Source organism: Prionailurus bengalensis, chromosome D2 (assembly GCF_016509475.1).
Source record: "Prionailurus bengalensis isolate Pbe53 chromosome D2, Fcat_Pben_1.1_paternal_pri, whole genome shotgun sequence".
Lineage (NCBI taxonomy): Eukaryota > Metazoa > Chordata > Mammalia > Carnivora > Felidae > Prionailurus > Prionailurus bengalensis.
Window position 1 is genome coordinate 21,498,560 of NC_057351.1, and position 26,128 is coordinate 21,524,687.

The 26,128-nt window shown below is 38.5% G+C and overlaps 1 protein-coding gene across 18 annotated transcripts in view; it reads right to left on the bottom strand.

The window, feature by feature from the left end:
• ANK3 (ankyrin 3) overlaps nt 1-26,128 on the bottom strand; it is a 697,552-nt gene that overhangs the window by 127,090 nt on the left and 544,334 nt on the right. For 11 of the 18 annotated variants that reach the window (XM_043596402.1, XM_043596395.1, XM_043596398.1 and 8 more), the window contains 7 exons: nt 24,729-24,926; nt 18,824-18,922; nt 10,409-10,507; nt 10,221-10,319; nt 9,587-9,682; nt 5,227-5,299; nt 5,003-5,065 (listed from right to left, as the gene is read on the bottom strand). In XM_043596402.1, coding sequence (XP_043452337.1) covers nt 5,003-5,065; nt 5,227-5,299; nt 9,587-9,682; nt 10,221-10,319; nt 10,409-10,507; nt 18,824-18,922; nt 24,729-24,926 — 727 coding nt within the window. The remainder of the gene's footprint in view (nt 1-5,002; nt 5,066-5,226; nt 5,300-9,586; nt 9,683-10,220; nt 10,320-10,408; nt 10,508-18,823; nt 18,923-24,728; nt 24,927-26,128) is intronic. The other 7 variants (XM_043596407.1, XM_043596403.1, XM_043596409.1 and 4 more) reach the window with 1 other exon arrangement.

Genomic DNA, 26,128 nt, shown 5'->3' on the forward strand with positions numbered 1-26,128 from the left:
AGGCTAGTCTCTAAGGCTTGTTTCCTGACCTATAAAGCTAAAAACTTCATCGCCTGACTTATTTATTAGGATGGACAGGGGATTAGGGTAGCAGGATAGTCCTAGGCATTTGTGAGAAGAGGTCCTAAAAGGGCATCTTTCTGGTGGTTCCCTTGATATGCATCTTCATGTCTCCTGAAGTAATTTTTTTGAGTTTCAGATTGTGCCATTCAAATTCGACTTACTCTCTCCTGAGAAGACTCCGATATGTTTATTAAAATTCCTTGCTTTGAGTTTTTAAAATCTATTCTAAATTCCATGTCTATTTATTTTACTTGTATTTGCATCTAGGTCTGCATATTTCTTTTACCAGGATGGTCAGGAGAAAGTAAACTATTTCTACAATAGTCTCATCGAGCTCATTACAAAATAATTCTTATTATTTGTGATAATATCCAAGAGCATAATCTGTCCCTTTCCCTAATATTTCCCTTTTTAAAACTTTTAGAAGCTTAAAAATAATACATTCTTGGGTTCTGTGTATAAGAAAAGAGATCATGTTAGAGTAGCAATGAAAGAGAAGCTCTAGAACCAAACTGTCTGACCGTCTTCCTGTTCAGTTCTGCCACTAACCCGGGTGGGCAAGCCACTCAGCATTCATCTGGGCTTTGCTACCTCATCAGTATAGTGGAGAGAATAGGCTACATGACTGATTCAGTTCACTGGGCACTGAATTTGGCACAGAGGTGACTGAGCCTGACTCTCCTCACCCCTCATGTCACTAACATCTGATGGCATTTTATCTCAAACCTCTACCTATCTGATAATTATTTGACCACATGTACACTCAGCTTCTTCCTTTTTTCCTTTTAATTTTCAGTGTCTGCCTTAGATCCCGAGAGAGATTTTGCAGCCCTAGCAAAATTGTAAGTAGCTAAGAATTAAACAATTTTTTCCAGTCCTACCCAGTTATCTCCCAAACCTGTTCAGTAGAGTTCTATTTCACAGAGCTGCCTTTGGTTTACTTTCCATGGTTTAATTGCATTTCTCATTATGTCCCATCTATGGCTCTTTAACTCTGTTACTATTACCCAACTCACTAGAACTCTGCAAGCTAAAACAACATTTTATACATTATTTAAAAATTTATAAAATATACTTTATAGGAATTTACAATTTAAATTCAGCACTGAACCAAAGCCAACTCTAAAATCTCTTGGGCGGGGGGACCCAAAAGAGAAGACAGATTGAAACTAATCTCAATTTTCTTCTTTCTTTTCTTTTCTTGCTTCTTTCTTCTTTCTTTTCTTACTTTCTCTCTCTTTTCTTTCTCTTTCTTCCCTCCCTCCCTCTTCTCTCTCCTTCTTTCATCTTTGCTTTTCTTTCTTTTAAATTATAAACTGAGTTACAAAACATAAGAATGTAACTGGCACCAGAACCAGCATTAATTTTGCATGTATATTAATTGTACATGCATGTAACGTATTTTCTGGGAAAGAAGATAGTGGGGCACTAAGATATTTGTGGATCAGTCTGACCGTCCAGGAGCTCTGCCTGGGTAATGTGTGAGTTAGAGAAGGCTGCTTTATCGCCTTTCCTTCTATTGCTCTGCTTTGCGGATACTTCAGCCTTTATTCTACTCTGTGACTTGGCTCCATTGTTCCCCTATATCATTAACTGACAACATTGTCTAGATTTGTTTTCTTGGTTTTTTTAGTGTGTGAAATTAATGCACACATTCTTTTACCTATACTAATTTTGCATAGTGGACAAAAGAGAGAGGGGACAGAGAAGGAGAAAGCAAAGAAGAAAAAGAAGGAGAAGGGCTAGAAAGACTACTGTTGACACTATTCCCTTAATATTTACCAATTTTTAGAATACAGGATTAAAATTATATTTTTCCATATTGCAAACTCATTCTCTTTTTCTTTCTTGAGAAACACTGGCAGTGTATATCGCTTTTCATTTTTATTTGCTTCTAAAACCTGCTGATATCCTCAGTAACATAGGATACCAGTGTGATGATCTCTTACTGGTTTTTAGAGAAAGATATTCACAACACCTTGTGGTGACATGGAAATAAACATTTGCTGCAGTCTGTACGGCAACTCAGAATCCACCTCAAGTAGCAAAGCAGTGGCAAGACTATATGGTAAATGAGTCAGAAGTAAAAGCTATCATTAAAGTTGTAGGGGTCCTTTTAGAATTAAAATTTCAAAGGGATTTGTTTTGGGATTTGGAATAATACAGAAACATTAGTTTGTTTAGCACAGAACCATGTAAATACATGATAAGGCAGATATGGCTTATCTGGACTCACATAAGCAAAATTTAGGAATATCAGCTGATAGTAATGTTAACAGGAGTCAAATTAAGTGGGTATTATAACCTCAAAAACATCTTGATTTTTTTTAATGTTCATTCATTTTTGAGAGAGAGAGAGACAGAGACAGAGACAGAGCTCAAGCAGGGGAGGGGCAGAGAGAGAGGGAGACACAGAATCCAAAACAGGCTCTAGGCTCTGAGCTGTCAGCACAGAGCCCCACGCAGGGCTTGAACTTACAAACCATGAGATCATGACCTGAGCCAAAGTCAGATTCTTAATTGACTGAGCCACCCAGGTGCCCCAACCTCAAAAACATCTTAATCTTCAATAATAGATTTTTAGTATCATCCATGGACAAAGCAATAGCCCTGCATTACTCTGCTTTGATCAGACTGTACCTGGAATGCTGTGTTCCATTCTGGTCACCTCAATTTGAGATGGAAATTGACACACTGAAATGTGCATAGGTGACTGGCCATGATGATGAGGGAGCAGAGGAAAGGGAGGTATTAGAGAAAAATAGAGTAAGAGGAAATAGGGAACATATTTTTTAAATATCGCAAGGATTGTCACATAGAAGAGGCAGATTTTGTTTTAAATAGTGCCAAATATATCAGAGCCTGAATCAATGAGTAGAAGCCTGAATCAATGAGAAGGACACTCAGTAAAATGAAGAATTTTTATACTCAGACTTTAAAAATGGAACAAGCAGTCTGGGAATTAGGGAATTTCTGTCATTGAGGCATCTGGGCAAAACATCTCCCCGAGAGGATTTCATAGAGATGACCCCAACATAGAAGGTTATTGTTCAGATCAAGTGACCTTTTAGGAACCCCTTCCACCATCAAATTCTACAATATTATGAAATCAAAAGCCATCTGATTCTCACAGCCCATGACCCACCCATAAAGCAAGGGCCAAAAAGTTTAAAGATGATTAAAATGAGAATTAAAATTTGTTTATTAATTTTAAAATCTCAAGCTGAGATAAATCTATAAGAAATCATTGTCATTTCTAGTTAAATGGCTAGATGAATTCTCTTCAAATGAAAAGATTCAAAATTTCTCCCTTTTTGGAAATTATTTGGTTATTCACATATATAAAGTGTTATTTCTTCCATTCAAACTTGGCCTCTCGTCAATGCAAATATTGAGATATTTTGTCAAAGCTAGCAAATTTTTAGGTCTGTGATTGTCATATTTCATGAAAGCTCATTTGAAAATGTACTTCTGACATGTTTTATGTGCGTACACATCCATGTGAGAACATCACTTTCCTTCTATCTTTTGCACATAAGAAATTACTCCTAAAATGTTACATAAGAAGGCATTGAAATATAACATGACAGCAAGGCATAATATTCTTGAAGTCCTAAAGCTGATACAAATATTCAATTGGCGATAGAACAGTGGTAAACATATAGCTTATGGCTCAGACAAAAGGAAAGAAAAATGAGGAAAAGCCCTTAACATTTATCAACACGACATTTACAAACAATGAGACGGGTCCTTCCAGGTTCCTGAATGACCACCAGGGCATTAGCTTTTCGAGGCACGCAGTGCCCTGGCCACAGTGCACTTACAGTAGGCAGTCATAGGATGCCAGAAATGTTGAAGTGACTTTGGATTATGTAGGCTTTCCACTGTTTAGATTTTCAGTTACATTTGTGCAATTCAAAGTTGAAACCAATAATTAAAATAGGGAAAATTACCTAAACGCAGAGAAAGACTAACAGCATTGAGTCTGCTCTATGAGAAAAATACACAAGAGATGGCAAATACAGGGAGCAAGAAGATAGATGTAGTTTGGAAGAGTCAAATGGTGTAAGAAAAAAAAACATAAATATAAATTCTACTATAAGGACACATTTCATTATTCCAGTAAAACTCTCAAATTTGCTATCTTTAGAATATTTATGCTCTGTAAAAGTACTACCTTTCCAATGTAACTTTTAAAGATATCATTAATCGATATATCTACATGTCATGAGCTAGTCACATGTATCGATTTTTAAATAAGGCAGAAAACAAGTAGTTTATTTTAAGTAAATGAAGTATGACTACCAGCATTTATATATTGATATATTGCATATATCATTGCAATATATCATATTCATATATCATATATCATATTCATATTCATATATTGCATATATCATTGCATATATCAGCATATATATATTGATTTTCATTAAAGAAATGAAATCAATATTGAAAATTTATATTTTGAAAGCAGTTTTGTTCAGGTTGAGTTTTCATTATTAGTTCAAGTTCAAAAGCTGCTTTTACTATGAAGCTTAGAGTAAACCTTAAAAATGGGCATTTAATTCCTTACCTATAAGATACCTTCTCTCACTTATTTTAAAAAATATTTCATGCATAAACATTAGTCAGATTTTTCTCTTCTAGATTTTCAAATGTAAACAATAAAAATCAAGTTTCTGCTCAATAGAAACAAAAAGAAAGAAAGTAATTCATATAGTGACATTTGTATTTTCAAGTTGGAAAATGGGTTCAAGCAGAGGGGCTTCAAAGAAACAACACTAATTCCCAATGCACATCTTTTAAATGATATGTAAGTTAATAATTGTAAGTTAAGTGAAAAGTTAGTAACTCAAGGAAGTGTTACATTTCAAAGATAGGAAATGGAAGATAAAGCTGGTAGTTAAATTTCATCACAGTAAAAAGTTACAAATACCTTCTTCAACATCTGAGATATATTCGCCATCACTGAGCATTTCAGGGGCGTTGGCTTTACGAACTGCATGATTTAAGTGAACAGTGTAAGTGTGTGAAAAATGCATACTTTTTATACGACAACAAAAAACATGAACATTTCTAAAAACATTTTTGCAATAAACGTTCTTCAGGAAACAAATATGAAGTCACACTTAATTACGAACATAAAGGTGGGTTTCGTACCTTCATCATCAGACATATCAAGAACTTCATTCATCGTTTCTGGAACATTCATTTTGTGCTTCTCTATGATAGTCTAGTAACAACAACAAAAAAGCAGTACTTTAGTGTAAGCAGACTGAACATTTTAATGACACTATTTCTTTCTAAATTAATCAGTTGATTTATTACAGGACTTATGTGCTGAATATCTTGAAGCTCCCACATATAAAACGACATCAAAACTGCCCCTTAGCATTAAGGTCCTCACCATAGATACACTGATAAGAACAAATACAAGGTGAACAAATTCTAGTGGCAAAGCAAACCGGCTTAAAAGATTTAGGTCCATAATAAGGCTGTTCAAAGGAAAAGAGAAGGGAGATATTGCCTCTCCTTGTCCATTGTTACACTTTTTCATGGTCTCATGAACCTGCCACCTCATTCCACTAAAAGTCTTGGCTGAAGATAAGCCAAATGAACAGCAAGCATTGTGTCTTTATTCCTGTGCCATGCCAGCCATTGATTTTTGTCTTGGCCTTCTATATGTACATTTTGATTCCTAGCTTAAATACAAAACATCAAGATTGTATAAATTATATAATTTGTGCAACTATGCCTTGCAGAAAATATTTTAGAGGTAATGCATTTGAAGATCATTTTAACCCCTACACAATTTTAAAGAACTGTAGATTACAGAGCAAAGGCCTTAGTGAATCTTTCACTTGCTCTTTGATGACTTTTTACCTATATAGACTATGTCCATCCAAAGACACCAACAACATAACTTGTTAAAAAATATTAGTGACTTAATGTTTTAGTTGTAAAACAAGTCCTCTTTTTATCCTGAGCATAGGAAAGGCTAATGGAACAAGGGAAGATACTTAAATAAGGCAACTGGAAAAAAAGCTAGGTTGTTAAAACTATGGTACATTTGTCACAATTACTGAACCAATACTCACATATTACTATTAATTAAACTCTATATTCAGATTTCCTTAGGTTTTACTAAATGTCCCTTTTCTGTTCTAGGACCCATCAGGATACCACATTATCTTTAGCTGGCAGGCCTCCTTAGGCTCCTTTGGCTGTGACAGTGTCTCAGACTTTCCTGGCTTTTAATGACCTTCACCGTTTAGAAGTGAGCTGGTCAGGTATTTTGTAGAATGTCCCCCAATTGGGATTTGTCTCATGTTTTTATCATGACTGGACTGGGTCACATGTTTTGGGGAGGAAGACCACAGAGGTAAAGTGCCAATATACTATCAACATGATTTACCAGCATTGGTATTAGGCTTGGTCACCTGGCTGAGACAGTGCTTGTTAGGTTTCTCCATTGTAAAGTTACTCTGTTCTCCACCCCCTTCCACAGACTGTCTTCACTGGAGGGAAAACACTATACCCAGCCCACACTTAAGCAGTAGAGAATTCTGTTCTCCACCTCCTTGCGGGTATTTTCATAAATTGTTTGACTTTTTTTCCCTGATTTGTCTCTTCTTCCCTACTTATTCATTTATCTATATCATATGGACTCATGGATATTTACTTTATACTTTGCACTATACTCCAAGTCTCTCTGTGTGTCTGTCAGTCTGTCTCTCTCTCTTTCTGTCTATCTTACATTGTTCCAGCTTTGGCCATTGGGAACTCTTTCAGTTGATTCCTGTGTCCCTGTGACATAGCCTCGTCATTGTGAGTGTGTGTGTTTATTTGCTTATTTGTGGAAGCAGACACTTCCTTACTTTTTGGCACTACAAGACGTTCATCTTGTGTATTTCCTTCTCCAGATCTGGATTCAGTCATTTCCCAAGGAAGCCCTGATTCCCTTTACTATAGAACAATATTAGAAACCAGTATCTGAGAGACATGCTCTGTTCTTTGCTAATGAGGGAAACTGAATATTTTAAACAATGCAATTTAAATGCTTAATTCATCTTTTCAGTGTCAGCTTCTAGCTACTCAGTTTTCTACTCTGCCAGGACTGTAATGTCATTAACTGAAGCATCTTTCTTAGAATTGCCACATCATATGTTATACTCATGGGGAAGATGAATCTTCTCTTTAAGCGTTTTGAAAAAAGAGACATCTGTTTATGGAGCCAATGGCTGCTGGGGCCCCAGCAACTGGCTGTGCAAAGACCACCAGCAGTGCAGGCCACCCTGTGAGCTTGAGATCACAGACTCCACCCTGAGCTGTGTCAGTCCTCATCTGTGCCAGGTTACAGGTATCTGCTAAGGCAGAGTTGACAAGGTTGTGTCTTAGCTTGAGATAAAGTCTCAAATACCACAATGATGGACTAAGTCTTAGGGACAATGGACTCTTTCCTAACCTACGGGACCACTTCATTTGGTGGAAGCCTCATTCACTTCATTAGGCAAACTGGACCTTTCCTGTCAGCACAAGTCCCGTCTTCTCTCTCTTGAAGAAATTACCAGTCAACTCAGCTCATGACACTGAAGGCTATGGCCTGACTCCCATACGTTTCTGTCTTTCACTAGAAACCAGAGCCTTGAAACACTTCTCTTTCAGTAGATATCCTGAGGCTATCACTTTACTTTCTCTGTCTTTAACTTTATTTTCTCCTCAAGGTTTTTTTTTCTTTTTTTTTTTAAGATTTTATTTTTAAGTAATCTCTACACCCAACACGGGGCTCGAACCCACAACCTCAAGATCAAGAGTTACATGCTCTACCGACTGAGACAGCCAGGCTCCCCTTCTCAAGCTGTTTTTGATATTAAAGAAACATTCTGAACTTTCCTGATGGGTGAGAAAGTTTTTTACATTTGATAAATAAGATTTATATTTTGAAAAAAATTTTTTAATGTTTATTTATTTTTGAGAGAGACAGAGACAGAATGCGAGTGGGTCAGGGGCAGAGAAAGAGGGAGACACAGAATCTGAAGCAGGCTCCAGGCTCCGAGCTGTCAGCACAGAGCCCGACGCAGGGCTCGAACTCATGAGCCATGAGATCATGACCTGAGCCAAAGTCGTACAATCGACTGAGCCATCCTGGTGCCCCAAGATTTATATTTTGAACTATTATACAAGTTTCAATTTTCCAACACTGGAAAAGAAGTTCTATATATTTATTACAGTGACTTCAAATCTTTTATAGCATTGTGACACTTGACCATTGTTTTACCTTGTCCTTCTCCCTCTTGTTTCATACCCTACAGAGAGCTAGATGGAATATTTTTAAGATTAAGGTTAATAAACATTATTTGTTTAAACTCGTTTCCCAAGAATTTAATACCAGATTTTAAGATCATGAAATACTCAAGAGGTATATAAAAGCAATACAGGGTAATTTATCTGCATAAAAACTGTATCTTGAAGCTAGAAATGTGCCCTGGTTGATAACCACTGCTCTAGTCCATTGAAGCTACTGCATTCTCTTTGGCAAATAGCATACTTTCTCTCTTGTGATCAGCAGGCTTATTGTTTTAGTTTGTAAACCCTGTATATAACTCAGCCAGCGGGTTGCTGCAGAGACCCTCAACCTGTGTTCTTTTGCGTGAAGCACTGTGTACACAAACTGTTTGCAGATGCTAACTATGCCTTTCTTCACATCGGAAGGTGGTGGATGAGACAAGGAGGCAGAGTCGATAATTCCCAGTGTTCCAGAGTCCTAAATTTACATTGTACAGAGCCAATCTCAGGCATGTGTGTTGAGTCATGGAGTCAGGAATAACTGCAATAAGCCTGTGATAATGGCGCAATATCAGCTCTTGATTCCAAAGTTACCAAATCCTGATGCAGTTCAAAGGCTCCAGATGGTGTTAATAAGAAATGACTTAACCTAGACGCTGCAGCTTGTAAAAATGTATCTGACGCAATAAGGCTCCCTGGTAAAGATTTATTTATAATTTTAATAAAACATCCTATTGTTTTTCCTACGAAAACGCCAATAGCTGACTGGAAGAGTGGTGAGGGTGGTGATAAAAATCCATTTCGATCCTCTCCCTAATGTTTTAGTTTTGCAACAACGTAAAAACTGTTTTCACAATGATAGCAACGTATCCATTATCATTTGTGAGTCACAACATCGTAAAGAACCAACTTATCTTCAACTTTCCTACACTGCCAAAGAAGAATGTGAAAATATTTCTGCCTTCACTTCATTAAAACTATTTTTACAGCAAAACAAATAAATACATACATTTAGCTTTACGTGGAATGAAAAACTCCATACTTCCCATTGCAAATTTTAAAAAGGTATTTTTAGTATTTAGTTTCTCAATATCAGAAATGAGAGAGACAGCATTTGGAAACATGGCGCTTAGTCTGTGAAGAGGGGAAAGTAGGTTCATCTCCCAAAAGCCCCAGAAAATCTACAGCCTGAGAGCTGGCTACGAGGGGACAAGGGCCAGCATCTGCTACTTACAGTTGTGGTCATGGTTTCCTCAGTCACTACTTTCAGGGTGTCGACCACTGAGATGTAGCCCAGCCTCCGGGCAATGGCGAGGGCAGTGTTCCCATTCTGGCCAGAGGGAAATGAGGACAAGGAATTAACAAGTCATTCCCCGTGTCTTAGTGTCTGTGTGCTCCCACATGTTTCGCCCATACTAAACAGAAGGCGAGTGTCTCATTGGCCCCACCCACTGTCATACACAAAACACTATTTCATTAGACACATACCTTGCACAAAACCCACCTAACCTGTTCCCACTCACGCAGCAGAGACTCGGCTTCTACACACGGAACCCAAGAGGCTTATTAACGTTCTAAATCATCAAAGAAACAAACGTTTTTCATTTTATATATGTATTTCCTACTAGTTGGCAATGGATTTGTAGTTTCTAAGTATGAAACATCTAATTACATCTTTCTCTCTCTGGACAGCTCACAATATAGCTATTGTCTCTGCCCTGCATTCCACTGAATGCTCTGTTTATACCTATCAATGGAAGTAAAACAGCAACATTGGTGCCCGATAAAAAATGTAAGAAGATTCCAGTATCCAGGTTCATCTCCTCCCTCCTCCCTTAGCCTCCCTCTTCCCTTCCCTTCCCCCTTACCACAGTGAGTTCATTGGGGGAAGCGTTGTTCTGAAGCAAGACATTTATTATATGTGTGTGTCCCTGCTGAGCTGCTTGATGTAACGGCGTATACCCATTCTGCAGAAGGAAGGTGGAAAAAAGGACATTTACTTCCTTGGACACAAAAATCAATGACTTTGGTGGATACAAAGGAGAAAAGAGTTTACCTTTGTTTTGGCATTAACTTTTGCAGAATGCTGGAGCAGGAAGTTAACAATCTTGATGTTTCCATAGTGGCAGCCCACATGGAGAGGTGTGTATCCCATCTGTAGTTATATTTTTTAGAAAAGAAACCTCATAAGTGTACTTTTAGTAACAGCTACCCTAAATAGAAGCAAAAGTATTATTTAACCTGTCTTTTTGAGATGGCAAAAAATAAGTGTTTTCCCCATATGTGTGTGTGTGTGTGTGTGTGTGTGTGTGTGAGAGAGAGAGAGAGAGAGAGAGAGTGTGTGTGGGGGGGGGTACTAAAAAATAGTACCATGTCACATGTAAGTAGTTAGGAACTTCCCAAAGGACTCTCTCTTGCATCAACTCATTTTATTCTCGCACCAACTTTTCAAGATAGGGAGTAAACATGGCACAGCTGGCAGTCTGGACAGAGTGATGGTGTGGCTTCTGGGGGAGGGTTAGGGAGAGTGTTCTGCAGACAGATGTGGACTAGGATTTACAGAACACTCTATTTCTCTCTTTTTTTTAAATATATGAAATTTATTGTCAAATTGGTTTCCATACAACACCCAGTGCTCATCCCAACAGGTGCCCTCCTCAATACCCATCACCCACCCTCCCCTCCCTCCCACCCCCCATCAGCCCTCAGTTTGTTCTCAGTTTTTAAGAGTCTCTTATGCTTTGGCTCTCTCTCCCACTCTAACCTCTTTTTTTTTTCCTTCCCCTCCCCCATGGGTTCCTGTTAAGTTTCTCAGGATCCACATAAGATGAACACTCTATTCTCTAAAAGCATAAAACTGAGGTAGAAAAAAACACAAAGTGGCTTAATGATAATGCCAGGCAGTGGATGAGCATCAGAACGCATGACAGAGGTGGGAAGCACAGAACCACTAAAGCCGAAGAGGCTGGTCTTCAGGAGGTCTGGGACACATGAACTTGATCCGGGTGTATATGCTGTAGCTAAAGGCTGCTGCCCAACTAGCTAGAGTCCCATAATTTGAAAACAACTGATTTAGACAAAGCAGTAAGTTGTTTCCCAAATTAACAGACAAAGCAGTAAGTTGTTTCCCAAATTAATATCCTCTGACCGCTGAAGGACATAAGTCCTATCTATTAAAAAAATATATTTTTACACATATATATGATTATATATGTATAATATATATGTGTGTATAACTATGTGTTTAAAATAAGGATATCCAGATACTCTTCTAGATGGCCACATTGCAAGAGACACCACCATGTCATTTCAGTGCCCACAATCAATCTCTGTTTATGAGGACACTGGCAGCACCAGATCACCACAAGGAAGAGCATAGAGTTTTAAAACCATTTCTCAGTATGCACGGGGGCGGGGGGGGGCAGGGGAACATGGGGGTCCATGGTTTCAAGGATCTGCATCTCATGTGCGATGCACTATTGTATCTTTATGGTGACTCCATGCTACAGACTGAATGTCTGTGTCCCCCCAAATTCATATGCTGAAACCCCAACCCCCAGGTGATGGCATTTGGAGCTGTGGCCTTTGGGAGGTACTTAGGTCACAGGTAATTAGGTGGAGTCCTCATGAATGGGATTAGTGCCCTTATAGGAAGAGGCAGGAGAGAGCTCGCCTCTTCTCTCTGCCCTCTGCCATGTGAAGATTACAACAAGAAGGTATGAGATAGCCATCTGCAAACCAGCAAGAGGTCCCGTACCACACAAGGGATCTGCTGGCACTTTGATCTTGGACTTCCCAACTTTCAGAACTGTGAGAAATGGAAGTTTGTCCACTCTATGGTATTCTCGTTATAGCGGCCCCATCTGATGAAGACATGTTACAAATGGGTATATTTGAATTTGAAAAGGGAATGGCTAGGCCATAGCTGATTGTGGAAGGTGAAGACATCTCACCAGGGACGTGATGCCTTAAAGAGCTTACTCTGGTCACATTCTGTTCCACAAACGGAGCTGTCAGTGCTCGCACACTGCCTGGACTCCCACTGATAAAGCTCAGCATAACCACTTGTATGGGAGTCATATGGAAACCCCAAAGCTGCTCCATGCATGATGAAGAAGAGCCTGTTTTGGTGACCAGAACTGACTTGCCTACTTTACAGGCACCTTTCTCTTTCTTTCTTTCTTTTCTCTTTCTTTCCTTTGTCTTTCTTTCCTTTGTCTGTCTTTCTTTCTTTCTTTCTTTCTTTCTTTCTTTCTTTCTTTCTTTCTTTCTTTCTTGTTTATTTATTTTTGAGAGAGAGAGAGAGAGAGAGAGAGAGAAAGACAGAAAATCCCAAGCAGGCTCCGTGCTGTCAGCACAGAGCCCGATGTGGGGCTTGAACTCACAAACTGTGAGATCATGACCTGAACCGAAATCAAGAGTCAGATGCTTAACTGACTGAGCCATCCAGGCACCCTGCAGACTTCTTTCTTGATGCTGAGGAGCTCGGGATACTGCATTAGAAATCAGAATGGTGCTTAGTGTAGGAGGCATGGAAATAATTTTCTCTAATCAGTTCTCAGTACAATTAGCTTAACTGAAGTAACATTACTCCCAACTTTAGTGGTAGAGGATTAATTCCAAGCTAAAAAAAATATAGAAAATATTTTTAAAATCTAAATATTAAGAAACTTTTCATGTTTTGAGTCAATGTGCCTAAGCAATAATGCAGCAGTTTCCAATGGCTATTGTACTACATCTATTAATTAGATTTTTTAAAGAAATTGAATCATTTTAAGTATTGTATTTATTTATTTATTTTGAGAGAGAGGGAGAGAGGGAGAAGGAGAAGGGGAGGGGGAGAGAGAGGGAGGGAGAGGCGTGAGGCTCAATCTCATGAACAGTGAGATCATGACCTGAGCCAAAATCGAGAGTTGGATGCTTAGCTTACTGAGCCACCTAGGAGCCCTGATTTTAAGTATTTTAATGTACAATTTCTACTCATCGTCATAGCTTCTCATCTCATTCCTAGTAAAACCCTAAGTCATTGTGATGGGCTATTAGGGCCTGTCTGATCTGGTCCCTCCTCTACATCACCTGTGCATTAAATCTCTGAGCTCATTCCTCCCAATCTCTTCCCTGTTTGTTATACTCTAAGACACTGGTATTCTCAGTGCTCCACAAGCATTTAAGTATTTTATTAAAAATACATGTGCATCGTCAAGAAGATTTATTTTGCATTTAGAGAAACCAAATTGGGGCTTTTCCATTCATTGAGAGTCATAAAATGCCCACATTAAATGGTACCTTGCATAAATATGCTCAGAGGGATGTGATTTGAGAAATTCTTTCCAACTGGCAGGAATCAATTTTGGAAAGACCGACTATTCTGTCTGGAATAGCTAAGAAATAATCACAGTTCAGCTAACTGAGCAGTCTCTGCCTCTTTTTCCACTGTTGCCTACTTATACCATCATTATAAGTGGGAGTTAAGCCTTCTCCTTTAGGCAATACCAAGAGGTTGCATTTGTATATGAAGAGCAAACAGGTGCAGATGGAGAGTCTGGCGTTTTTGATCCATGGTGCCGTAGCACCTTCTTTTACTGAGTTAGGTGCATCTGCTCAAACGGGGTTTGGGAGAGAGGAGTAAGAAAGCCACACTTCACTCCCAACCTCCTAAAATCTGTGGTTCTCTATCTACGAGTCCATCCTTAGCCTTCCTTACTCTTGGCATAGTCTTCCTCAGTGAACACACCCATTCACAGCTATGACTACTCCTTGATTTTATTTCAGGTAGAATTTTTTTTTCAATTTTTATGTGTTGATTATTGTATGTGTATGAAAGACTATCGTCACATGTTATACTAAGGAGTACTTGATAATATGGCAGATGAAGACCCATGGAAGACTGTAAGATATCTTCACAAAGAGCTTTTTTAAAACATCATTGATCCCAGGATTTGTTCTTTGATTTCCACCACATTGTTTCTCAGTGAGAGACAGAGAGAGAGAGAGAGAGAGAGAGAGAGAGCGAGCACAGGGGAGAGGGACCGAAGGAGAGAAAGAGAGAATCCTAAGCAGGTTCTACACTCAACACAGAGCCTGATGCGGAGCTTGATCCCATGACCCTGGGATCATGACCTGAGCCGAAATCAAGAGTTGGACGCTCAACTGACTGAGCCATCCAGGCACCCCAATACTTCTTTAAGTATTTCTTAAATTTCTCCCTTGTTCATCAATTTCCCATCTGTCCCTAAGCAGATGTCTTCTTTATTCTCCATCTAGACCTTAGTAACAGCCTTCAAATGCCCCTCCTCCAAACTCCTTTGACCTACTTAGTTTTTGCACTATCTCTTAGGCTCTTTCTAAACCCGATGTCTGATCTTACCACTCTTCTGTTTAAAACCTTCCATGGCTTCCCAGTGCAAACAGGATAAAAAGCTGAACTTACTTTGCCTGGCACATTAAGGCCCTCTGAAATCTTTGAAAATATTTTTTTTATTATTTAAAACTTAATTTTATTATTTATTATTTTTGACAGAAAAATAGAGAGAGAGTGTGTGTGTATGTGAGAGAGGGAGAGAGAGAGAGAGCATGAACTGGGGAGGGGCAGAGAGAGAGACACAGAATCTGAAGCAGGCTTTAGGCTCTGCATTGTCAGCACAGAGCCTGACGCAGGGCTTAAACTCACAAACCACAAGATCATGACCTGAGCCAAAGTCACATGCTTAACCAACTGAGCCACCCAGGCCCTCTGAAATCTTAATCTTCTAGCAGTATCTTGGGACATGCCCCAAATTTTTTCTCATGTTTCTGTGGTACTGAACCAGTTATAGCTCCCTCCTACATTCCCAACCTTTGTGGGGAAGAATTCAGTTAATTCCAATAGTTCTATAATTACTAATTTATATATGGGGTCAAATTCAGGCTTTGTACCAATTACCTATGTGACCTTGTATAAGTAATTACTTGTCTGTACCTCAGTTTCCTCTGAAGGACAGGGATACTAATTTCACCCACCTCCTAGGGTAGTTGTATGGATTAAACTAATTAATAAAGGAAAGAAATTAATACCTGACACAGAGAAGGTGGGTAATACATTTTATTATATTATTATATATAATTATACATTGTTATATTATATTATTACTATATTATTTTATTATTATTTTTATTATCATATGTCTTCTTTTCTAGACTATAAAGAGATCAAGGAATATATCACCCTGTTGAGAACTTGGCAAGTAGTAAGAGCTCAAAAAAATGAATGTGAAATGAGCATCAAATAAATTTTTTCATTATTTTACACACATTTAAAGAAATATAATTTAACTATTAATTCACTAGTTAGTACCCCTCAGAATCAGTGCATTTGGATGGTCTAAATAAAATGCTTCAGGAGATTATTCTTTTAAAAAGTGAAAGGAATAGCTTTATTTCATCTGAACAGCACTAAATATTAAACCCTGTGGCCAGCAGCACAATTTAGTCTGAACTGATTTGGTGAACTTCAAATACAGAGCTGGACGTGGAGAAGGTCAGCAAGCCCAGTGGGAAGGCTGCAAAAGCTGTTACCAGGATTTTCAGATATTTTTCCCACAAGAGAGAAGTGTTCTCCATGTTTTCATGATTATCATTTTTTAAATTTAAGCCTGAATCTGACGGTACTATACTTTCCAACTGTAGGCTGCTTAGAGATATCATCTTCACCAATAAGAATTTGGACATTCATAGAATAAACTTATTCACAAGATCAGAAGGCAAATCCCAACAACCTATCTCTCTGCACTTCTGCTCTATTCAGCTATAGGATGATCACAGCCTCAGGGCTTTCTTGGTGCTATGATCTTTGCTGAGAAGAAAAAGAAAGGGAAAATAATTTGTAGGAGGCAGAGGTGCTTTTCAAATTTTTTTTTTTAACGTTTATTTATTTTTGAGACAGAGAGAGACAGAGCATGAATGGGGGAGGGGCAGAGAGAGAGGGAGACACAGAATCTGAAACAGGCTCCAGGCTCTGAGCTGTCAGCACAGAGCCCGACGCAGGGCTCGAACTCACAGACCGCGAGATCATGACCTGAGCCGAAGTCGGACGCTTAACCGACTGAGCCACCCAGGCGCCACGAGAGGTGCTTTTCAAAGTGCATCACTTGTAAAGGGCAGGAAAGGGAACATGCTTCATAAATATTATACCAAGTACAAAAATGATCATGACCTAAGGTGGGCTGGGTTAGGAGGAAACCCTGGTAGAGGCCTAAGAACCTTAAGCCCAGGGGCCACATGTGCAAGAAGACTCATGGCACCATGTCCTGCCTCCCCACCTGCCCTGGAGAATCATTGTCACACTTCCTGACTGAATTATAGTATATGCTTTGGATGTGCAGGGGCAAAAACATATGGAGAAACTTAACCCTGCCTGTGCTTCCTGGAATCTTTACTCTGTAAAGAGAGAGGTAACCAAAAAACGTGTTTAAGTCTGTGTTTGTGTGTGTAAATAAAACAACACAAGATGAATATATTTACCATAAGTAAAATAAAGATGGTAAGCTAAACTCAGTCTGATTCTTTTTTTAGAATTAAAAATGCTTTGATTTTTCGAATGGAGAGTAGCAAGAAACCATCCAGCTGCTGCCAGTGCCTTTAATGGTTTCTCTGTTAAATACTTGGCTACCTAGGAAAGAACTCAAGACTGAGGATCATGAGAATTTTTAGAAAGGAAGGGAAATAGAGTGAAGGGATTGCTGAGCAAGCTGGCTACCAAGTGAGGTCGTGGAGACCTCAAGGCCACAGAAATTCCAGAAAGGGAGGTAGAGGGGAGTTTGCCTACCTCCCAGTTCCACCTCGGGCTGTCCTGACCAGGGACAATGATACTTGCTTTACTGCTTTAACAGAAACTTTAAAGCACAGACAGGATCTTGCCTGGTCATATCTCTTTCAGGCAGCTTCTTTTTAATAGAACACAGTATGGGTGGAGCAGCCACTGCCACAGACAGCCGAACAATGTCCAAAGGGTGTAGTCTACTCAGGGCTGTTCCCTCTGTGCTTGTCTGGAAAATCCAGTCTGATTTTGATGTCTGAATGCCACTTTATTTTTTATGTTTTTAATTTGATAGAGAGGGTGAGGAAGAGAGGCAGAGGAAGAGAGAGAGAGAGAGAGAGAGAGAGAGAGAGAGAGAAGAGAATCTTAAGCAGGCTCCATGCTTAGTGCAGAGACCAATGGGGGGCTTGATCCCATGACCCTGGGATCATGACTTGAGCTGAAATCAAGAGTCAGGCGGTCAACCAACTGAGCCACCCAGGTGCCCCTGAATATCTTTTGACTTGGCTAATTCCTGGTGATACTTCTATATTTGTTAGTATCTTCAGTATTTATATATACACTTCAGAATCTATACATATTATATACAAAATGTTTGTATTCACAATTTTTCATTTTGAGAGAGAGAGAGAGAGAGAGAGAGAGAGAGCGAGCATGTGTTCAAGAGCAGAGAAAGGGGCAGAGAGAGAGGGAGAGAGAATACCAAGCAGGCTCCATGCATAGCACAGAGCCCAGTGCAAGGCTTGATACAACTTTATTTACTTATTTTTTTATGTTTTTAATTTGAGAGAGAGGGTGAGGAAGAGAGGCAGAGGAAAAGAAAGAGAGAGAGAGAGAGAATCAAGAATCAGATGCTCAACCAACTGAGCCACCCAGGTGCCCTTGTATTCACAATATTTAATAAGCATTCATTTTTGTGTCAAAAATATGATATATGGAAAGAAACAAGAGTTATATTTAGAAACAAGAGCTATATTTATATATATTTTAGTTTAGTTATATTTAGAGTAGATAAAACAAGTTTGCCATGAAGAGGTAGCAAAATTAAGTGCAAAATAAATGCTCAGAGAAATGGGGTTAATGTGAAGTCCTATGTCTGATGACACAAAACATCCATTTTTCTTATCTGAGTTTGAAATTGTGTAATTATAAGATATTAATCAGTATTGTTTTCTTTCTGAAGAGAGCTATTTGAGAGAAAGAGAGAGAGAGAGGGAGAGAGGGAGATGCTAGTGACCACACATACCATAAAGATTTTAGCAAGTGAGGAATAACTGAATAAAACTTATTTTATCCTTTTTTTAATAGACTATGTCTGAACAAAGTTAATGGTCACAAATTACTGATAAATTTTTCTGGATGCGTTTTTAAAGTCAGTCACAAAAGCTAAAAAAGGTCCAAGATTTTACACTCTGTCCTTGGAGGACTGATTTGTTATCACAAGGATAAATACTGTTAACATGGGTGGAAATCTATAGGCAGCTGGGATAAAGTGCCCAGGCCATTAAAGACATAAAGCATCTGGGACACTATAACCAGAGGTTTTGGTGTCCTTTGCACAGATTTATGTTTGACATGCTATGTATAAAAGATATGATGGAAAATTTGTTCTCCCCCCATCAAATTGTACTTGTTTCCATATAGGAGTCACCAAACGACACATTCTTTTTTGTATACCTTTGTCTGGGCATCCACATTTGCCCCTTGGTTTACGAGGACTTCAGCCACATTCACTCTGTCTTCTTGAGCAGCCAAATGGAGTGGGGTCAGGCCATTCTGCAAAAGATTCAAAGTACAGTCATTTTAGAGAAGATAATATAGCACACATGGCATGTATGAGCAACAATTTATGAATTGTAGGAGACTAAGCCTTGAATTCTTAAATTAAAAAAAAAATTTTTAAATGTTTGAGAGGAAGAGCATGAGTGGAGGAGGGGCAGAGAGAGAGAAGGAGGCAGAGAATTCCAGCAGGCTCTGAGCTGTCAGCACAGAGCCCAATGTGGGGCTTGAACTCACGAACTGTGAGATCATGACTTGAACCAAAGTCGGATGCTCAACAGACTGAGCCACCCAGGTGCCCAAGCCTAGAATTCTTATGTTAAAAAAATCTACAAAATATGTTTATATATTGGCACTGTGGCAACACTGTTATCTGCAGGCTTCATGAAAATTTCAAACATTCTCAGAAGTGGAGGGAATGGACTGAACCTTGTGGACTCACCACAGACTCTATGGTTTATCAAGGTTTTCCTAGATTTGCTTCATCCAGCCCTACTTCCTGTTCATTCTTTTCTTTGTGGACGTATTTTAAGGCAAATCCCAGACATTATACCATTTTCCTACTATATACTCCAGTGTTCACTTGTTAAAACTAGAGGCTTTAAAAAAAAGATATAAAATGATATAATGTCTGGGATTTGCCTTAAAATACTTCCACAAAGAAAAAAATTTTTAAATGAATTAACAAAAATGTTTTGTTGTTGTTAATTTTAAATGAGTAAACAAAAGCAGAATCAGGTCTGTTAAAACAGAAAACAAACTGATGGTTGCCACAGGGAAGGGGGAGTGAGAGATTGTGCAAAATGGGTGAAGGGGAGTGGGAGACACAGGCTTCCAGTTATGAAATGAATAAGTCATGGGAATAAAAGGCACAGCATATGGAATACAGTGAATAATATTATAATAGTGTTGTGACAGGACAGAGATGGTAGCTAAACTTGTAGCGAGCACAGCACGATGTATAAACTTGTCAAACCACTAAGTTGTACATCTGAAACTAATGTGAGATTGTATGTCAACTATACTCAAAAATAAGTAAATAAATATTTACCAAAAAGACACCTAGAGACTTTTTTTGCAAAATTATGCAGGAATTTCAACACATGGCCATTGGCACTAGCTTTAGCAGAATTAAAAGAAAAGTTAGTTATAAAATTAAGTATTGACATATGATGATAATATTTTCTTCACTGAATATTAATACCCACAGCTGATAAATATGTTCTGTATGTTGTTTCTGGGTAGGAAAGATGGCCTCGAAACGCAAAATGAATGCTGTACCATGAGAATTTCCAGGTCATTTGAATGGTGTATGTGTTTAATGAGACTGAACATTTGAAACTGAGTCTACAACAGAACGTGCAGGCTACCTGGTTGTTCTAATGGCCAAGAAAAAATCACCAAGACTGTACACAAGTTTAAAAATCCTCTGTAGTTGTAAAGTGTCTTTTCATGAATAATATTTAGGAAAGAGTAACTTGGTGTGAGTGCTTGCAGATTGTTTTCTTTCCCCCAGTACGAGCATGGAGGTTAGTGTCTGAGTCCTGGAGGCCTTCCTTCTCTTCCTCTAGCATCTGTGCAACGGGAACCTCGGCCATGGCATTTGTCAGAGGAGAGGAATGAATCAGGGACAACACCAGCGAGGGCACAGAGCCCTGTAGATGCCGTACATGACTTATTCAGGGGTTGCTGTCCCATCAAACAGATTATAGGATTCAGGAAGACTCACTTGCTCTCGGCTTTTTAACTATTTACAGAATTTGGGAGGAAGCCCACTCAAACTGAAAAGAGAGGAAATATGAAAAGGAGGACCAATGCACTCAGTTGAAGTCCAAGAAAAATAAGCTGGGGCCAAGACTGGCACCACCCAACACTGACATAATCTTAGAACAATGTTCCATGTTCTGCTTTATTTATTTATTTATTTATTTATTTATTATTTTTAATTCCAGTTAGTACACATACAGTGCTCTATGAGTTTCATGTATACAATATAGTGATTTAACACTTCCATACATCAGCCAGTGCTCATCACAAGTGCCCTCCTTAATCCCTGTTTCACCCATCCCTCCACCCCCTCCATGTTCTACTTTACAGGAAACAAATATTTTCAGCCATAGTATTTTGTAGAGGTTACCTATTCTAAGTTTGAGACTTTTCAAGACTTTTGAAGATACTTTACTGAGTGTTTCTCAGCAAAGTTTGGGAAAGGTATTGTGGCATGTGCCTTACTCTCTCGTGTTCCCCTGTGTTCATGCTGCCTCATGGGTTACCCACTCTACCTGTACCATGGAGTCACTCACAGCCTTCCTGGACTTCACTGTCTGTCCTTGTCTCACAAAGGGTCTCATTGTTACATTTATGTGCACACCTTCTATGTGCTCACCTCTATTAAGAGCATTATAATCCTGCATTTAAATTCTGTTTCCTTGGGGCGCCTGGGTGGCTCAGTCGGTTAAGCGTCCGACTTCAGCTCAGGTCACGATCTCACGGTCCGTGAGTTCAAGCCCCACGTCGGGCTCTGGGCTGATGGCTCAGAGCCTGGAGCCTGCTTCCGATTCTGTGTCTCCCTCTCTCTCTGCCCCTCCCCCGTTCATTCTCTGTCTCTCTCTGTCTCAAAAATAAATAAACGTTAAAAAAAAATTTTAAAAAATAAATAAATTCTGTTTCCTTGTCTGTCTTCCTCAAACCACTGTGACCTTGTTGAGGCAAATACTGTGTTCTTAATCTTTTTATAACCAGTGTCTAGCATCTAGCACTGAATCATCCACTAGATGATTAAATCAGAAGATAAAAGCAAACATCTTTAGATAAAATATGCTAAAAAGAAACTTATTTTTATGTTCATGATTTTCATTTAAAAGATTTTATTTTGTTTTTTTTTTTTAAAGTTTATTTAATTTTGAGAGAGAGCTAGAGCACGCACAAGCGGGGGAGGGCCAGAGAGAACAAGGGAGACACAGGATCCAAAGCAGGCTCCAAGCTCTGAGCTGTCAGCACAGAGCCTGATGGGCTTGAACCCATGAACCGTGAGATCCAAGTCAGACACCTAACCGACTGAGCCACCCAGATACCCCATCATTAAAAAGATTTTTAAAAAATAATGTGGTGGTTACAACAGTCCCATTTGAATTCAGAGGTTACCTGTTAATCTTTTCTAAGGTTTCAACCATTGCTTATTTTAAAAAGTGGTGGTTATTTGGAACAAGAGAACACCACTAACTCAGAATATCAACAGCCCTGCTTAATATTCTATTAGTGGTACAAAGGAATAGAGCTACTTGTAGTCTACAAAATCCATGTGGGAAAGCAGGAACATCAAAAGCGAAACTGAAATCCAACACGAGCTAACTTCACTAGTAGCTAGTCATGGTCTCTTTTCCTTGAAGCTACTGGGAACCACTGATTACTAGTCAGAAAAGAAATAAGTGAAAGCAATAAACTATTTAGTTCAATATCAATTTTCACAAAAACTAAATCTTTCTTTTTAATATCTATTTTTTAACAAGGAAATAAAATCTAGTGTTAAGTGGGGAGGTAGGACAGGGAGGGAGAGACAATAAATGATGTTTAAAATTGGCAGTTTAGGAAAAACTGACAGAAAATGGTCAGAGTTTCCTTATTGAATAACACGTTCTGCTCATTTTCTGTTTTTACATCAGGGCTTACTTCACACTTTATATGGAACATGGCAACTGAGAAAGGAAGCAAAGATTTACAAATGCCTTCATATTAGATCATTCCTTGGTACTGTGAAGTTCTTGAAAGTTCCTTAACTTTAATGTGCTCATGGGAAGCCAGCTGATCTGCTTTTCAAAATTTCTCTGGAAGTATCTCTGCTCATGTAGGGTTTTTTCCCTGGAGGATGGCGGACAATTTTGGTCCTCAGAATTTCCTTGCTAATTTCCAGTCTATCAAAGCAAACACTGGGAAATTCTGAAGTATTTTCAGCCTAAAAAATGTCTGTGATTTTAAGGCGAATGCAAGGCTGGATATGTATTGCAACTAGTTGACTGGAGGATTTTATTTATTTGTTTGACTGGAGGATTTTAAAGAAAAAGAAGTCACAGTATACTTTGGTATCAAATCTGAAAACATTCACCTATTAACCAGTTGTTAAGGTCTATATTGAGATACAGTATTCTGGGCCCTTCAAATAGACTCTAATGGATGCCAGAATGTACTTCAATTTGAGAAGACCAGGTCTTCTACCTTGTCTTTAAGACAAGTTGAATTTTGCAGCAAATTATTGTAAGTTTGGTCTCTATCTGAACGCTTGAAATTCAAAAACCATCCTGTTTATAATGGCTGTTTGAAATTGCTCTGTGATTCCTATTAATACAGAGACATGCACAGATAAAAGGAATGTTTAAAATAAAAGATAAGAGAAAATCAAATTGTTACACCAGAAAAATATGAAAAATATTTTGTTCTATAATAATCACAAAATATTTTCAAGATATTAAAACTGAAATAAAAAATATTTCCCTGTTCTCTTATGTATGTCTTTTGGTCTATAGAATTTGTTAAATTACAACCTCGGGAATTCAGGTTAGTGCAGAATAACATTTTCCCTAAATTATAAGAAGTCCACAATTAAGACAACTCTTATTTTCTTCCTTAAGGAGAAGGTGCTGAATGTTACCTCAGTTAATCTTTATGACATTTCTGTGAAGTAAATATTGTTGTCTTCATTTACTAGAGGAAAAAATTGAGGTTCATCAGGTCATATAGCTTGTTCAATCAAGTCACACATCAAGGAAGAGTCAGGCTTAGGATTCACACCCAGGGGATTCAAAACCTCCATGATTCCAAAATACAGTCCATGTATATGAAAAACAAATAAAATTACTTGTCATTTGTCCCCATAAAACTATTGCTGTCTTGAAACTCGACTCCAAAATCTGAGCTATGGCCATGCCATCACCAACTGGTAGAGAAAAAGCCAGGGAGTTTGGATTGTCAAGAACTTGGGAGCACTGTAGCAGGCTTTTGTGTTATATGAAGGGAAGACTTAGAAACATCTGTTCTGTGCTTTGAGCAGACCTCAGACTTAAGGTATTAATAAATAGTTTAGCGAACCCAAATTCTCTGATACATGCAATGAGAGGTCTAACTTCATTAACATGTCTCTGGCCAATTGTGGGCTAGACTTTGCTTCATAAAATTCTTCACTAATAATGGGGCTGCCAAATATGAGGACAGGAATTTGAAAAAACTAGGGAACAGAGACTTCACACGTTCCTTGAAACTGCCAATTTACATAGAAAGACTAACAACCTTTCCAACCTATTGAATAAAATAGCTACTCTAAACTTCTGTTATTAAAATGGACTCCATGAAGGCAGCACTCTTTCTAATATTTATTTTTTTAAGTAGGACTTAAAACTGGGAGAGGCAATGAGTAGGTACCCCCAAAATATTTGCAGACAAAATCAACAGGCTACAATTTACAACTTACTATTTTGCTAAGTTCTGGCAAGGTAATGTGGTACTTTGAATTAGCATTATAGCGAAACTTCATATTATTAAGAAAAACTTTGTGGACTTCATTTTTATGACTATATGTTATTCAATTGTATGACTTGACAAGTATTGATTTACCATTCTCTTACTGTTTAAACATTTTTTCTCAAAGTCTTTACTATAATAAACAATATTTTGGTAAACATCTTTGTGCAATATTACACTTTATATATTCTATTTGACCTGGATTCTTCATGCTTCTTAGTGCATGCTTCTTAGTGACCTCTCTGAGAGGTAAGGGTTCGTTATACGCTTTGCAGAGAAAAAGAAAGGTTACCTTATTGCTCAGGTTCACATTAGCATTTCTGCTGAGGAGCAGGGACACCATGTCCACATGTCCTTCCTGAGCTGCAAGATGGACAGAAGCAATTCCTTGCCGGGTAACTGCATTTGCATCAGCACCATATTCCAGCAGAGTTGTCGCTATGTCCATCTGGTTCTTTTTGGCAGCGATGTGCAGTGGCGTATAACCATTCTGTCAACACGAATCATTTGGTCACATGCCCAGTAACAAGATAAAAATGTGTGCAGTGTACTTTCAAATAGTATGCTTCCCTTTCTAGTGATTTTCTTCGACGGTTTAAAAATTCATAATCACATAAGCAAACTGATAAATCAAGCTGTGCCATTAATGTACTGCCCTAATGTCTCCCATATCCCTAAATTGGGAAAACATACTACAGACGTTTAATGCAGAGTACTACCGGTTTTGCAAAAGGAATATAGGGTCCTCTCTTGCAGGCAGTTAATATTAGTAGGTGCTCAATAATTACTTGCTTTATTTAAATTGCCAATGTGAGGAAACGCAACTAGAAAACAACAAACAATGTGGTACCATGGACATGTTCAGAGCCATTATTCCACTTTTCATTCAATAATAGGTATTCAGAGCCATTACTCTACCTTTAAAATATCTTTAATAGTCACTTGTTGCTAACAAGTTGAAAAATTTACTGTTCATGGTAGTCAAGATGCTATAATCTACCCTCACAGCCCCTTTGATTGCCTCTTCTATGAAACTCTAGTTTCTACGTTATGCTTCAGCTGAACTGGTTTCCCACATAAGATACAGCTCATGTTTCTATTTTGCCTCATTCTATCAAGAATGTTCTTTTCCACTATGTCTTTGGGGTCAGCATCTATCAGCTGAAGATTCAGCTCAAGGGTTATACTCTCATGAAGGGTTTCGTTTCCTCCTTCCCCACCTACACTCACCCCCAACCTAACTGACTCCAATCAAAGTCCTGGAGATAGTGGCACTCTTTCCTGTGCATACCTGTTTCCTCCTACTAAAATACAAATTTGTTGAGGGCAGGTATTGTGTCGTATTTGTCTTTGTATCTCTACTAGTGCCTCACAGTGACTGGTGAATCCTCAGAATTTGAGTCAAGCTTACTACCACTTTCAGGACATTCTGGGATCCTTGTCTTGACTGACCTCTGATGACCAGAGGTTCAAGCAACTTAAATTCCTCTGGCAAACTGGCAATTAACTGTGCCTCAGGGTTGTTCATAGTCTTCCGCCCTGAGAAAGAAAGGTCCCCTGCACTAGGGGACCTTGTCCAGCCTTATTGTCATTTAAGAGAAATGCAAGATTATATTTTCACTTGGGCATGAATCCAACTATATAAGATATGTCAATGAAAAATGAGAATGATTTTTTATAGAAAAGAAGATT